General features: G+C 42.1%; 1 protein-coding gene across 1 annotated transcript; it reads right to left on the reverse strand.

The window, feature by feature from the left end:
- Positions 1 to 1085: 1085 nt before the first annotated feature.
- Positions 1086 to 16338, reverse strand: LOC124285487 (cilia- and flagella-associated protein 52-like). The gene is made up of 12 exons (XM_046721729.1): positions 16167 to 16338; positions 14325 to 14533; positions 13657 to 13793; positions 13177 to 13305; positions 12594 to 12693; positions 5365 to 5639; positions 4988 to 5063; positions 4206 to 4318; positions 3401 to 3549; positions 2959 to 3289; positions 2300 to 2537; positions 1086 to 2073 (listed from the first exon to the last, which is right to left on the reverse strand). Exons 1-12 carry the CDS (start codon positions 16222 to 16224, stop codon positions 1921 to 1923), a joined length of 1968 nt encoding a protein of 655 aa, XP_046577685.1. The 5' UTR covers positions 16225 to 16338; the 3' UTR covers positions 1086 to 1920.
- Between the last annotated feature and the right edge of the window lie 45 nt (positions 16339 to 16383).

A 16383-nucleotide genomic window follows, 5' to 3' on the forward strand; every position in this document is an offset into this window, starting at 1 on the left:
AGCTGATATCTTACCATTCATCTCACAGGCGACAAAAGATTATATCCTTTAATAACAAACATTGTTAACATGTTAATAAGATCAGTAGATAGCCTAATAGTTAAAGCGTTGGCTCGTCACGCCGAAGACCCGGGTTGGAATCCCCACATGGGCACAATGTGTGAAGCCCATTTCTGGTGTCCCCTGCCGTGATGTTGCTGGAATATTGCTAAAAGTGGCGTAAAACCAAACTCAGTCAGTCAGTCAGCTTTGAGATGGAAGATTGCAACACATTAGTCTGCATACTTATTGATGTCCCCCATAGCAAAATGTAGTTACACAGATTCTTCAGATTATCTGATACACACCTAAAACAGTTCAACAATCAGTAACTTTTACTTTTTTACTGAAGATCATGATTAGGTGCCCAGATAAAACTATTGGTGTTCCGATTAATTCAAATAATCGAAGATTGGTCGCAAAGACTAAACGACCAAGCAATCAATCATGTTTTCTCATAATCGAACACATACAATTTTGGAACACTTGTTTGCATTAACATTTTTCACAGGGTTGGTTTTGTCTGTTACATTTCATAAGCACTACAAGCTCGAGCTCGTTCCAAGTCGTGATTGAATTTATCTTCAAGACTCGAGGAAATTTATGTTCGTAACATACCGGTACTAGTCATCCTTTAAGGTGTGAAATTTGTAATGCATTTTGTGCAAATTTTCAAAAACAAGCCGAAAGAACATGTTTTATCTATATATTTTTTGTGCATTAACAAACATAACATTATTAAGAAGGAGAATTTGATCAATGACGCTAACCAATTATTTTCGATGATTATTGATTGGTTGTAATTAACCAATCATCAATTCTGAGATTTTAACCAATTCCCAACTTTAGATAAAACAGACTCATTGTTTGAGCAACAGTTCGCTGACTTGTTTGTCACATATCCATGCTGTTGATCCCTGGATTATCTGGTCCACACTCGATTATTTACAAACTGTCGCCATATAGCTGGAATAGTGGTGAGTGCGGCGTTAAACCTACAAAAATGACCTACCATCTTGACCTAAATCAAGCACCAAACAACTGACTGTAGGTGAAATGTGTATTTATTTCAAACAAGAGAGTATTAGTCTGTACAATGTTTGCTGATTGCAAAACCAACATGGCAGATGATATATACTACAGTTCTAACATGTTTACACAGAAAGTTGTCACTTTTATATATACAATATGTGTTGCTAACTTAGTCTGTATCTAGTTGGACGGACATGTAGTGTTTTTATATACACAGAAACAAAATACAGGTGGAAGTTCAATCAGACACATCACAAGTAGTTGCACTAGAATCACCTTTTAACAAATAGTATTTAAATAAACATGTTTCCATGTTGTAAATATACAGACATAAAACATTTGGAGATGACATCTCCTAAACATAAAGAAGTCATCCTATTTCTAAGTCTTTAAGGAAACAAAATAAATGATCTGTCGTAAGATTTTTTATGGACTCTATTATTCCAAAATCAAACAAAAGTAAGATCCAGCACATGCAAACAAATCGAAAGATCTTTGTTTCTTCTGTTTTGCAACTGTTACTCTTTAAACAGATAGGCAAGTAAATTTGTCTACATCAACTGGTACTTGGAATGTTTATATTTTGTAGCCAAAAGGGTTTTTGACTTACTGGAAACTACAGGATCTTCAAATGGTTTGTACATGAATCATGAAAATCTACTAATTTCTTAGTCTGTGTTGCAATTTTCTGACTTAGCTAAACTTACAAATCTTTAAAAAGTGAATTCCACTAGGTAAAATGTTATAATAGGTGGACATAGATGATTTGATATTTACGCTGAAAAAAAAATGGCAAAAGAATTTGTGACAAATTGTCAAGTTAATGATGAGCACTCCCGTTGTTCCAAGTTAACGGTGATCAGGGAATTTCCAAATTAGAATGGCTCCATCTGTTCCCACACTGACGATGTTCCGCTGGTTTGGACAGATGCGAGCTTTGGTGATAGATGCACTGTGTCCAACTCCGATGTGAGTTACCTCCCCTTCATCATACTTCCACAACTGAAACAAAATGAGGATAAATTGGCTACTTCTGACAATAAAGAGTCTTCATTAGGATTCTCATCATATGTGAAACCATTCATCCAACCAAAGCTGATAATGTGTAGAGATGGGCTGTCTTTTGGTTTGGGGAATTTTTTGCATTTCATGCCTAAATACAAACACTGATACTTGAAGATATTTGCTGACAATGCTCAGAGCCATGAACAGTTTTTTGACCACTGACCTTGATCATTTTCTCCTCTCCTCCAGAGACAAAGTATTTGCCATCAGGGGACATGTCAAGCGTGTAGATGGCTCCTGTCTTGGCTCCATCCAGCTCCCTGGTGCCGGAGCCATCAAGGGTCTCCCAGTAGGCAATCTTGCGGTCAGTCCCACTTGTCACGATGTGATGACCACCCAGACCATAGGACACACACTGGAACAATGTGTTGGCAAACACAATCTGTTTCCTGGCTTGATTTCTGAAAACATTTTCGCATTAACTTTTTAATGTTATCCCGTAATGTGAATTAGGTACTGATCATTTATCATAGGTGGGTCAGGGGAAGTCATCCAAGCATTTGGGGAGGGTGATTACTTTTTGTCCATTAGTGCATCAAGATTTTCTGAACATCCCTGGAATCAACCCCAAGCTTTTGTTGTGAGAAGTGAATTCTTTAACCACTAGGTTACCCCTACACTTGCCTTATCGCTGACAAGAATTCTGAGTCTAAACATTTTACATGACACCATATCAGTCAAATAGTATATGAAGTGTGTCATGACATGTCAACTTGATGTGGGAGGAAGGAAAACATTACCAATCATGACCAGCAGATTCTGGCAGCTAAAGGATGAAATTCTGCACTAAAAGAAAATTAAGTTTGATTAACCAAAACTCACACAAGGTCCCAGATAATGCATGTTCCATCTGTACTGGCCGAAGCACATTCCTTGTCATTGTTTCGGATCTTGATGGCAGACACCAGACCTTTGTGCTCCTTCATTGTGGCATCAAGAACCCCTCGGGACGATGTCTTTCCTCGAGAGTCATAACTCTCCTCCACTCTCCAGATCCTCACTTGACCTTCACCCCCACCGCTCACAATCTTTCTTCCATCAGATGTACAGGCTATAGCTGTGACACCTTTGTTGTGAGCGTCAGGGATACTAAACTTGTCAGTGATGTCTTTAGGGCCAAAACCATACACTCGTATTTTCCCATCTGCCCAGGCTGTGAACAAGATATATACCATACATGAATAATGTAGGAATTGAGACAGTTCTGGAGACATGAAATGAGGTGCTATAAAATGTGCATCAGTAGACTTCAGCAATCACTTACCACTGATGATAGCTTTGCCATCCCTTGTGATGTCAAGAGCATTGCACATCATGTTGGAGACAACATGACGTCTGATTTCCTTCCCAGTCTCACGGTGCCAGATTCTGATCTCCTCATCCTGGCAAGTCACAATCAGCTCGGAAGATCCGCTGAAAACACAGCAGACAACATGTACAATGATAGCTTCACAGATCATAGATATTTACTCAAATAGAGAGGGCAGTTTAACCTCTTAAAGGCACAATGTCACACATTTTCAACAATATTTTGGCCTATATTATATATATATTGGGGCATATGCACTGACTTTAGCTTCCTATTGATGCAATAAAAGCCTTATTATCCCTTACGACTTGCCTGAAATCGATAATTGAAACTTTGAGGCAAACAGCTTCCAAATAGAGAACACTTGCCATGTATGGAATGTAAACTATTGCTCCATACATTGAAAACTGTCGCATGCGGTGTTGTCGATGTTTGCCGAACTGGTCTGAATCACATGTTGTATCAAAGGATAATGTGTTAAGAGCGCTCCAAGGGACATAACTCTATGGGGTTCACTTGAAATAATGTTCAGCCGGGAGATGGCAAGAGAGTCCATTTAATGCAACGTTGCATTAATTCATTCAAACTTTTTAATTTAATATTGTAATCTAAATACATAATTCTTGGGGAATAAATTATATGGTAGCTTCCCTGAGGGCTGATAGTTAATATTATTGAGAGAAATGCATTATGTATTTTTAAAGAAATGTGATGTGACATTGTGCCTTTAAGTAAGCATTACATGAATTGTGGCACTTACTGTGGGAAGATGACATCATTGACAGGCTTGGAGTGGCATGTCTTCTTGAGGACACAACTGAACTCAGGATAGTTGAACTTGTAGATGTTTGAAATGCTACTTCCAACAAAAAACTGGAACATAATCAAGAAACTACATAAGAGTGTGCCATGTGAACCTGTATCCATATCCATATACTGATCAAGCTTAAGATTCATCTACTCATATAGCTAACTATGTGATCATTTCGCTTATGTAACAACATGCATGCAAATGATTGTGACTTCTTGTACAAGTCTGGACAGGTTTCAATTTGTTAGCTGGCAGAGATACCATGCTATCCAGATGAACATGGATATTCCACTCAGATACAGTGTACTGACGACAAGCCAACCACGTCTTGCTTTAGCTACTTAATGCTGAGCATCTGGCAGGGCAACAAGTACATCTGTTGACGCAGTTTGGCGTGACACAGCCAGACATCACCTCACCAACCTTCCACTCTATCCACTAGACCTTGGTTCAATGACGAGTGAATGATTTGGGATACATGCCTTTCAGTTCTCTGCATGACAGCCTGATGTGAAGGACATTTACGACTTTAGAGAAACTCACAAGCACACATCCAGAATAAGTCATTACTAGATCCCCTATATACAGATCCTGTTATGACTACGGGATGGAACTCTGCATTGCGAAATGTGGCAGTTTTGTCATAACCATGTGAGCCCAAACGTGTTACTGACCACTTAGCATCAATGTGCCCACTACTAACTATTAAAGTGTAACCACCAACACAGTACCTGGTGTCCAGATCCTCTCAGGGCTATGGAAGTTAAGGCGCTGGATTTGTTCTTCACCATCTTATCTTTCCAGGGACTGTAGAAGCAAACATTATTTGACATAATTACGAGGATGCGCAAAGTACAATGTTTTTCAAGCAAATCTTACTGTCCGTTCCACAAAGACATCATTGGCAAAAATGAGGCAATGCATATCAAATTCCACCAAGTTTCCTAGTCTGCAAGTTCAAGGACTTTAAACTTCAGAATCAATTATGCCTAGTTAACATGTCACTGTTTTGGAAAATATATTGGCACTATGATATAATTGTAGTAAACTCCATTTCAAGATCTTACAATCATATTTATCAAATAATGGGACTGTCATGTTTGCATACTCGACACTGAGCTTGAGAGCTGCCTTGATCTTGTTCCCATCCATGGTGACCTTAATCTTGCACTGAGCCAGAGTGCCATCTCCGGCTCCAACCAGGAAATCAAAGTTTTCGACCCCATCATCAACTTTGACAAAGGAAAGGGCAGTGACACCCTGGCTGAACTTGTTTTTCTCTGGCACAAGGAACTGCAGACGGACGGTGTTCATGTTGATGGCGAGGATGTCGCCAGTTGTCGTGCCGCAGAAGAAGAAGTTCATGTTGCCCTTGTTTATCATCTAATGAGGAAATCAGAAATATGTGTCAAAATTGATATCCACTTTGTATGTGAGAAATTTAATCATGATGATATTCCAGAATTAATAAAGTTCTAAATTTGTGCATGAAGGTTGAATAGAATAAGGAAGGGAGGATGACACTAATTTTTAAACTTATCCTATCTAACGACTTGTACCTCTCCCTCTTGCTTCGACTTTTAGTGGAACGACTGTAAACTTATTCCATAGGCCTCCTTGTCCATTCGCCCATGCACTCCATGCTGCTCTCCTTAATTAGCTTCCTAGTTCCTAAAGAAGCTTGCAGCATGTTCCACTAATTGCCCACGTGACTACCTTGAATGATCATTCTCTTTCTTGTTGCACAACTGTGTGGAGGTGCTGTATATTAGGGACATTATTTCACCCTAACATCATGGGGAAAACAGATAATCAGTCAAGGAAAAGGAAAGTTTGTGCTCAATGCAAGACGAATTATTCGTCCATTGACCCTCACTATTCTTGCAGTGACTGTATTGGACAATTTAACTGGAACAAACGATGTGGCAAGTGTAATTCACTAAAAGATGAGGATTTTAAGGCCTACCTTCATGTTTGCTCCCGGAGAATCGCCGATAGGGACAGGAAATCAACAGAATCTGATCCCACTCCCGCCAAGCGTATCAAGTTGCAGTGACAGAAAATCGTACCTTCACACAAGAGAGCGACGTCTGTGGTTCAAGAGGACTTTATGGATGCTTCATCAGATTCTTACTTATCTGAGGACGTTCGGCACCTATTACGTGCGCATCAATCACCTCCTTCATAGCGTCAGATCACTCACGGGTGGTTGTGATCGATAATCCATCATTGTCTGTCCCATCTACACTACCAGGGGACCTTAGATCGACACTATCATCTTCCAGATCATCGGTACATATCCCCTCGACTGTCTCAGTTTGTTTGGATCCTGGCCAACCGCGTTCAACCAGCCAACAGTTCCTCTGACCGACGTTTCGGTGATCATTGCTCTGATACCACTAATAGGCCTATAGTCTCTTACAGTGTTCCGCCTACACAATCTGAGAATCCTTCGACTCACTCTAGGATCATCGCTGAGTCATGGGAACCTTATCACAATCCCACTCCTACAGCGACTCCGATGATCAGGGCCATAACCTCAGCCTTCTACTCCAGCCCATCCGGCTTCGGTAGCACCTGGCTCTTCATCTGGTCCACCTCCTGAGATTGATCCAGTCCAAATAGTCATGCCTGCATCTCCCGCTCACTCTCAGTTATCTACCCCTAGGGGTAGCTTTGCAGCAGCTGGGACAGCTCAGGTACTTGTTTGGATTGTTGAGAAGCTCCAACTTCCCTTGAGTACTTTAGCAGATGACCTGGATCACTCTTATACTCTTAGGAACTGGGATTGGTCTACCATCACCCTACCACCTCAACCTTGTATTCTGAAATTATCCAGTACACTAAATAATGGTTTCAAGAGCCTGAAACAAATTAAGGACGGATTCTCTGCTCCCAGATATAATCATTCTACCTCTCATGTCCACGGCCTAACAAAGGTCTCAACAGTTGATGAGGACATTGGAACCCTGTGTGGCAAACGAGCTGCTTCGCCCTACCTTATTGAGGACCGAGAGTTGGCTCACATGGATTCAGCTGTGAGAAAGATGTTGCCATCTATTTATTGCATGATTGCAGCAGTCGACACGCTGTCAACTCTGTTCTGGAGCATACTTACACTGATCAAGACGCTCACATCCGAGGATGCATGACTTTAGCTCTGGACCAGTACCAAATTATCCTGGATCATTTTTTGGGCTACACTCTTGCTGTTCGCCGACGTGGACCCCTTAACATCTCTTCATGGGAGGAGCGATTTAGAACAGAACTGTTTCGCCAGCCATGGCTTACTGACTCCCTCTTCAATGACAGCATCCAAGAAGTATCTACTAAAGTTCATGAAGAAACCCACTTTCAAGTCTCGATTGAACTGTTAAAGATACAGAAGTCATAGCTCCATGACTCATTAATACAGCGTTGAACTGGACAGTTCACCCATACCAATCCAGATTTACGCAATCTTTTTCATGGCGCTTTCCACTCAAGGCCATGGCAGAGGAAATAGATCTGGCCGTGGTGGTTTCTCCCGTCGCCCCCTCAGGACCATCTCTGGCCCAGGGACCAGCGCCGGGAAGCAGTGATGGCTTGAGACAATCGCACGACTGGGAACAACACTCCGGTGGGCGGGAGATTATAGATCTTCGCCCTGAATTGGACCATCCTCAGAGATCCGTACGTCACCAACCTGCTACTTCACAGCTACCAACTACCCTTTATTGGCGGTCCACCTCTGACATCGCATCCGGCTCATCGCTCATATCCTGTTGACCAGCTTCAGACTCTGCATATCCACAATAGGTACATTATTAGACAAACTCACGATAGAGCTCCTAGGTCCATCGCCTGTCACTCCAGGATTCTACTCCCCATCTTCTTGGTTCCAAAGAAAAATTCCAACAAACTCAGGCTCATCTTCAATATGAAGTTGTTCAATGCTCGAATCCTGCTTCCACGCCTCACTTCAGGATTGTGTCGTTCAACCTTTTACGCACCATCCTGAAGAAGGGAGACTTCCTCATCAGCAGAACAGAACTGTTTCTAGCCAGCCATGGCTTACTGACTCCCTCTTCAATGACAGCATCCAAGAAGTATCTACTAAAGTTCATGAAGAAACCCACTTTCAAGTCTCGATTGAACTGTTAAAGATACAGAAGTCATAGCTCCATGACTCATTAATACAGCGTTGAACTGGACAGTTCACCCCTACAATCCAGTTTTACGCAATCTTTTTCCTGGCGCTTCCACTCAAGGCCATGGTAGAGGAAATAGATCTGGCCGTGGTGGTTTCTCCCGTCGCCCCCTCAGGACCATCTCTGGCCCAGGGACCAGCGCCGGGAAGCAGTGATGGCTTGAGACAATCGCACGACTGGGAACAACATTCCGGTGGGCGGGAGATTATAGATCTTCGCCCTGAATTGGACCATCCTCAGAGATCCGTACGTCACAAACCTGCTACTTCACAGCTACCAACTACCCTTTATTGGCAGTCCACCTCTGACATCGCATCCGGTTCATCGCTCATATCCTGTGGACCAGCTTCAGACTCTGCATATCCACAATAGGTACATTATTAGACAAACTCGCGATAGAGCTCCTAGGTCCATCGCCTGTCACTCCAGGATTCTACTCCCCCATCTTCTTGGTTCCAAAGAAAAATTCCAACAAACTCAGGCTCATCTTCAATATGAAGTTGTTCAATGCTCGAATCCTGCTTCCACCGCCTCACTTCAGGATTGTGTCGTTCAACCTTTTACGCACCATCCTGAAGAAGGGAGACTTCCTCATCAGCCTAGATCTTCAGGATGCTTATCTTCATGTTCCGGAACACCGGAAGTTCCTTTGCTTTGTGTTCAACAGGAATCACTACCATTTGGAATTTCCACGGCCCTGTGGCTTTTTACCCGAATTACCAAGCCCATCACGAGCTTCCTCCACTTTCAAGGGATCACCTTCGAAAGCTACATAGACGATTGCATCCAGGCAGTTAGTGTGGCTGTTGAACATCGCGAAATCGGAACTAATACCGACTCAGAGACTCCAATTCATCGGAGCACTGTTTGACACTCGTCAGGGGATGATGTTCATCCCTCACGACAGGTGGATAAAGATTCAGCAATGCATTCCTCCAGCGCTGTCTCCAACCTTTACGGCAGTGGCAGGAGCTACTGGGCCTTGTGACGTCAGCTCAAGCCTTAAAGTACAGAGGCCGGCTCCAACTTCAGCCGATACAGCGATTTCTACGCCCGTATCTTCAGGCCGACAACCCCAAGGAATTGATTTTCCTTCCAGAACCGTTCGTCCAGTCCTTCAGAGTCTTTATGATGCCCTTTGCACTGACTCATCACCTATTCGTCGATGCATCTCTCATGGGTTGGGGAGCTCACTTCCTCGACCACCAAGTGGCCAGGCTGTGGTCATCCGACGAACTGGTACTTATATAAACGAAGCTGGAATTCAAGGCGGTAATTCAAGCCATCTCACATTGAGCAACAGAGCTTCAATCAACCAGTCTGTTGATACAATCAGACAATTCGACAGTGGTTTGGTATATAAATCATCTAGGCTTGACAGGCTCGGCGAATCTGCTACAATGGGCGATCAGGTTCTTCCATCTCATCGACTCCCGGGGTAAAAAATGTGATCACCGATGCCTTGTCCCGATCCAACCGACCGTCCCGGACAGAGTGGAAGTTACTGCCCCAGATCTTTCAGTCGATGATCTACCCGTTATCACGGCCGCTAATAGATCTGTTCGCCACAAGGTTCAACAACCAACTTCCAAAGTTTGTATCACCAATCCCAGACCCATGGCTTGGGACCTATACGCGCTGGCAATATCATGGGAGGGTCTCAATGCCTACGCGTTCCCCTCTCCAGCTCTGCTACCAAAAGTAATACAGAAACTATTGGCCACCAGCAACATACTACTGCTTTTGGTCGCACCCTTCTGGCCAGCGAGAAGTTATTTGTCAACCTAAGAAGCCTGGCAGAGCCAAATCCAGAACCGCTTCCCAACCGGGACGACCTACTTCTTCACCCTCTCGGAACTGTGCCATGGGTCACCTTAGATCCTCAATCTACACGTTTGGCGCATCTTCAGAGATCACCACGGGCACGAAAATTTCCACTGTTCCTGAGTTGCAGAGTCTACTACGCTCCTATAGACTCTCTGACCAGTCCAGGAAGTTCAGACCTCCGGCCTGGGATCTTTAGAAGACAAGGACTTCGAACAAGTGACATTCAAGACATTCTTCCTGGTAGCTTTGGCTACCGCTGCTCGTATATCTGAACTGCATGCTCTTGATGTCAATCGGGTGTGGTTCAAACGGAAGAAGGATGGCAAGGCTTTCTTGGGTCTCCGCTGGGACTTCATTGCGGAAAACCAACTGCCAGGGCAACCGGACCGGATGTTTACCATTCCGTTGTCCACCATTCTTGGCCTGATGATAATTAAGATTTGACACCCTGCCCTGTTAGGGCTCTACACGTTTACCTTGCTGCCTCCAAGGATCGTCGACGGCTACGGAAGCGCCTCTTCATACCCATGTCGACTGCTTCAAGAACTGAGGTTTCCCGGACCACCTTTGCAGGGTTGCCTCCTCCAGCCGCTTCCAATCCTCATGAGACTCGTGCACTAGCCTCGACAATGGCCCTCCATAGCAACTGCTCCTTGACCGCTATGATGGAAGGTTGCTTCTGGCGTTCTGATACAGTCTTCTCTTCACACTACCTGCGAGACCTGTCTGTCACGGATGTCCAGGGACCAGTCCGGACCTCTTGTACTGGCTCAGCAGCTTACATCGGCCCAACAACGCAGATGAGGGACAGTTCCGCGTTCGCGTTACTGTTTCCTTGTATATACAGAATAAAAGTTGAACTGGATCTCAACCTTTTGTTCTCATTATATGGGTTTAAGAACTACTTCACTTGGCCTCCATACCAAGGCATCGGAATACGGCCACCTAGCGTGGCCCTACGGACCTGAGGCACAATCAGTATGACGATGCAGAGGTGTTCGACATTCACGCTTACTGACCTCTTCCCACGGAGCAATTACGACAGTGAAGTGTGACACTCCGGAATTCCAGTGGATTTCGTTGCGTTCTGCCTCCGAAGTTGCCGGAACATCCTTTGTCTACGCTTAGGCAAAGGAGTGAGGGTCAATTTGATGCTGCCCGAAATGGAACGTTAAACCTTGGAGATGCCGAGTTGTGTTTCTCTTTCACCCACCTAGGTCGGTGTCTGGGGGGGCCTTCTCGAAGCAGGGGCTGGCCCGATTCTAGTCGCAAGACTTTAATTACGGGAGTACCTTGTAAATCGTGGCGAGGCAAGGCTTGTACAAGGTTGCGACCGAACACCACATCGCTCAGGAGCACCCATCTCCCTTGCAGTCGTTGTGCTTAGTAAGCCAAGGGGTTCCGGAGAACCCACTACAAGCATAAGGAGTTGCGTGCAGGCATAACAGGCCTCCCTTGTACATCGCTTTCTATGGTTGTCATCAGTCCACACAGCTCCAAGACCAGCAGTTCGCACTGTCCAGACAGAAGGGTAATCTGCGGCCCGCCGTCCAAGCGTGGGATAAGTGCAAGTCGTGAGATAGGATAAGTTCAAAAATTTGAAAATTTAAATATAAATTGTATATTTATATACTTATCCTATCTCACGCGATGGATGCCCGCCCGGACTCCCCACTACTCAGATTACGTTGGCTCCAAGATGAGAATGATCATACAAGGTAGTCACGTGGGCAATTAGTGGAGTATGCTACAAGGTTCATTAGGAACTAGGAAGCTAATTAAGGAGAGCAGCATGGAGTGCACAGGCGAATGGACAAGGAGGCCTATGGAAAAGTTTACAGTCGTTCCACTAAAAGTCGAAGCGAGAGAGAGAGGTGCAAGTCTTGAGATAGGATAAGTATATAAATATACAATTTATATTAAAATTTTCAATATTGTGTGATCGACCCATTTGTAAGCCATAATATCTAGATGGCACATGTAGTTGCTTGTGCTATGAACCAGTTTTGGGTATTCTTCCAGACACAGGTATTGACAAGTCACTAACTCTAATGGTCTTAGTTACATCAAACAAAATTTGTTCACAATATTAACTTGTGCTATAACAAAGACCTACCGTAGTGACGAGAATTCTGTCATCCTACAAATACTTTCCATTCTCACTGTCCTGTGGCCATTTGATTCCCTTTTTAACCACCAACTTGAAGTAACAATATGACACTCAAATCACGTCAAATAATACATCTTTTATAAGCAGCTTCCAAACCATAATCCCAATTGAGTGAACTTATACACTCTGTAAGCATGAAAGTAAACCCACCTGTATACATGTGACAGTTCTTTTGAGAACTCCCAAGTTCACGTCAGTTGGTCGTATTTTTCTGTTTTGTACATCAAGCTGCCATACTCTCAGTGTATTTCTGTAAAGTTAGAACTTCACTAATAAACACTTTAATCACTTTTAAAACTTAGTTTTAGTCATTGATGTAAATTCTTTAGAGGATGTTTATCAGGAGTTTTATTTGAGAAAGCCAGTTTACGCCTTTGGTTTGTAATAACATGAAAATCATTCACAATCATGCCCTTGTGTCAATGTTGATTATATGTCTATTGTGTCAGCATAGAATTACAGATGCCTCAGTTACAAAGATACCTTGAAATTGTATTGAACTGATACTTTGGCAATAGATGTAAGTCAACGATAGACATTGCTTTACCTTGTATGTCTTTATTTTTTAAAGTAATCACAAAACGATTTCTCATCACTGACATTGAGACTAAACATCCTTGAGCAAATGAGTGAGTGAAATAAGTTTTATGCCACTTTTAGCAATATTCCAGAAATATCACGGCTGGGGACAGCAGAACTGTTCTTGAGAAAGAAAATGAGAGGAGGTACTTACTCTCCTCCAGTGTCGAAGACATCATCTGACACATCGGAAGCGCAAACACAGTATGTGTTGCCGGCACTTTCCACCTGAGCTGGGGATCCACAGATTGCCTCGCCTCTCTCAACATCCCAAACGACAACCCTGAAATATAGCCAACACATCTATTGTAGTGACACTGCAAGCTTACAGTTGGACTGATAAAGAATATTTTGCTCTTTCAGAATCTTCAACTTTACTGACGTTTCATAAACGATCAAAATTATACCCTAGATTAATAAAAAATTGGAACAGTAATTTTATTATCAACACGTAATATCCATAATTCTAACTTGGCTATAATCTTTGCAACACAACTTTGCCTGTCCCCACAAAAAAGAATAAATGATCCTGACTAATTTAGTTTTGTGAAAAATCACCTGTTGCATAATTAAAAACATTTGTATTTAAAGATCATTTACAAAAATACTTGTTGTTCATTTTATGGTGACTTACGATCCATCATCTTGTCCTCCAAGTGAGATTAGATAGGTTTCATTCTTGGAAAAGGCAAGTGCCTCAACCTTGACCTTGTGTAGGGTGATCTCATGAATTGGCTGCTTTGTCTCATAGTCCCAGATGATGATCACAGCCTGGAAGATAAAATTTCATACCAATGGTCAGATGGGTTTTCATAGCAAATTACAAAGCACAGAAACTCTTGACTGCCTCTCCAAGATTCCTGAGGATCGTGATGTCCCTCTTCAGTGAACACTCACTTGCGTATCTTTTACATAATCTTGTGTGTATATTCACAGATATTAACCTACTCTAAATTTGTGTTTTGTTTCAAAAAGGGAAATAAGTATGTTTTTCAAGTGTACACTTCTCCTTTAATGAATATAATTAACCAGGTACTGATAGCTTACATGTTTAAAAAATACAGTTCTCTCTAACCCCATTCTAAGATGCTTCGGTGAAGATCAAAGGCGTTGATTGTACTGTATCAGACGATAATGTACACTTTTTGCATAACGTCACAATGCATTGGTGTCACTGCGCCATTCTAGTCTGCCCACCTCGTAATCAAATGTATCCATGGTAACCGACGCATGATGTATGTCAGTCGTCACAATGACTCGTACAGCCTCTTACGGTACTCTAATCCAATGCTTATGATTTACCTTGAAGCCCATGTGTGTTACTTGTCCTGAGGCCAGATAGCGTCCCGAGGGTGAAATGGCCAGGCAAGACACATAGTTTGTGTGTTTGGACAGGATAGTCTGGGTGCCATAACCTTCTTTTGCTATCTCCTCAATGATGATGTTGCAGCCAAGTGGGTAAATGAGATGTTGACGATCTGGGTGAACTTTGAGTCCATTTGTTACAGCCCCTGCATAATGATGACGTGTTATTTTATGACATAATACAATGGTTTAAACTGGATGATTTCATAAGTAAATGTCACGCTTAATTACCAACGTTTATGTGAAATATGTATCTGTTCAAACATAGCTCTGATTTCACTGATGAGTTTGTTGTAAGCCATCATGGAACTTTCATTCCAGAGTACGTTTGGGAGATGTCAGTGTTTAAAATAAAATGCTCTGATCAGAGGCCCAGATAAGCTGTGTATCCGGGTAAAATATGCATAGAAAATTTCCAATTACGCATTGAAAAATAATTGTTGCGTACCAATTACGCATTTAAAATGTTAGATACGCAAAAGGTTTAAAACAAATGCGTACGGAATATATTTATAAAAATCGCTTGCGTAATGAAAAAGACATAGATTGCTATCAAGTTGTACTGTTAGTATAGGACTAGTGTTGTACTGTCAGTATTAGGATGAGGGATTTTTTATGAAATCATTTCCATTATACTTAAGTTGGTTCTGATTTGGTATGACATAAGGCAGAACATACCTGCTGAGTAAACTTACTCAATGACGTAATACTTAGGTGAGTAAAATGACTGAAATACGCACATATTTGAAAGCTTTGGGTAACGGAAAATGAAATACCCACTAAACATTCATAATACCCACTCCAAAAAAATACAGTGGGTACAGTACCAACATGAGCTAAATCTTATCTGGAGCTCTGTTTGATATTTAATTTGAGTTCTAATTATTTAAAACTATGCAAACAAAGAGTACTTTTGCTTGTTTTAGGCTTCATCACCACATTATTAGTGATGCTGTAATAGCCATATTAGATGTATCAAACTAACATTGGCAGACAGAATCCAGTAAAATGCATGTGGACCAACTTTTGTAATCTTCAGCATAATTACATAGGGCCTAAAATAAAATGTTGTGGTTCCAATTACCCGACCGACCCTTGAATTCTGGTGCCGACCCTAGTTTTTTTTAGAGGTATGAATAAAAAAGGCTTTCAGATACCATCCTTTTTTCCTGGCACCAACGGACATTGGTCATTCTGATAAAGAAAGTCGACATGATGGCCGCAAGCTTGATTGAATAAACAATTACACATTGATAAATGTGTTATTATAGTTCGTACTTTATACTTCTTAAAAAAAAATGTAAAAAAAAAAAAGAATTCCTACCTACCTACCCTAAATTTTAAAGGTGTAATCGGAACCACGACATTTTTTTTGTTTGAATATCTGTGCATACGAACTTGGACAATGTTGACAACGGGTTAGCCATTTTCTGACACTGACAACGGGTTAGGAATTTCTTCGGGTACGAATGTCCGTGCGCGCTAACTGTTTAGTGTCGCGCTTAAATTATTCTGTTTTTACGAAACAGCAGTGATCAGCATCAATAATGAATATTATGCCTTAAATTATTCTTATCGGTCAAATCAAAATCTGAATCATATTTACGAAACAGCATATTATATCACATCATAGGTAACAACCATCGATGTAGTTGGTGATGCCAAAGGAACTACAACACGGTATGATTTGCTTGGAAAGACACTGACAACGCAAAGAAAGATTGAAACAGAACATTCCAAACAAACTAAAATGTTTATCCAATGTTCTACTACACTCACCGTTGAAACCGATTATTCTTTCCAGCTGCATAGTGTCTAAAAATTCTGTGTTTGCCATGTTTGGAAGTTACACGCTCCTCTTCCCTGTGCGGAGGCAGAAATAACACTCTTTACCTCGTGTCTCACAACAAACTGCTTTCTACAGTGGCTGTTGTTGTCATTAGCAACCAAAATGGCGATGTCAACGCGCCCTCTGTATCCAAGTCTTTCAAGGGTA

Source organism: Haliotis rubra, unplaced genomic scaffold, assembly GCF_003918875.1.
Source record: "Haliotis rubra isolate DU_JTF1 unplaced genomic scaffold, ASM391887v1 Scf360, whole genome shotgun sequence".
Classification (NCBI taxonomy): Eukaryota; Metazoa; Mollusca; class Gastropoda; order Lepetellida; family Haliotidae; genus Haliotis; species Haliotis rubra.

What these genes read in the sequence shown, in the direction of transcription:
- LOC124285487 (XM_046721729.1), bottom strand. Translation starts at nt 16,224, where the DNA reads ATGGCAAACACAGAATTTTTAGACACTATGCAGCTGGAAAGAATAATC. An exon ending in AAGAATAATCGGTTTCAACG is followed by an intron (nt 14,534 to 16,166) that starts GTGAGTGTAGTA and finishes ATCATTATGCAG; the next exon opens with GGGCTGTAACAAATGGACTC. An exon ending in TGCATTATCTGGGACCTTGT is followed by an intron (nt 2,538 to 2,958) that starts GTGAGTTTTGGT and finishes AAATGTTTTCAG; the next exon opens with AAATCAAGCCAGGAAACAGA.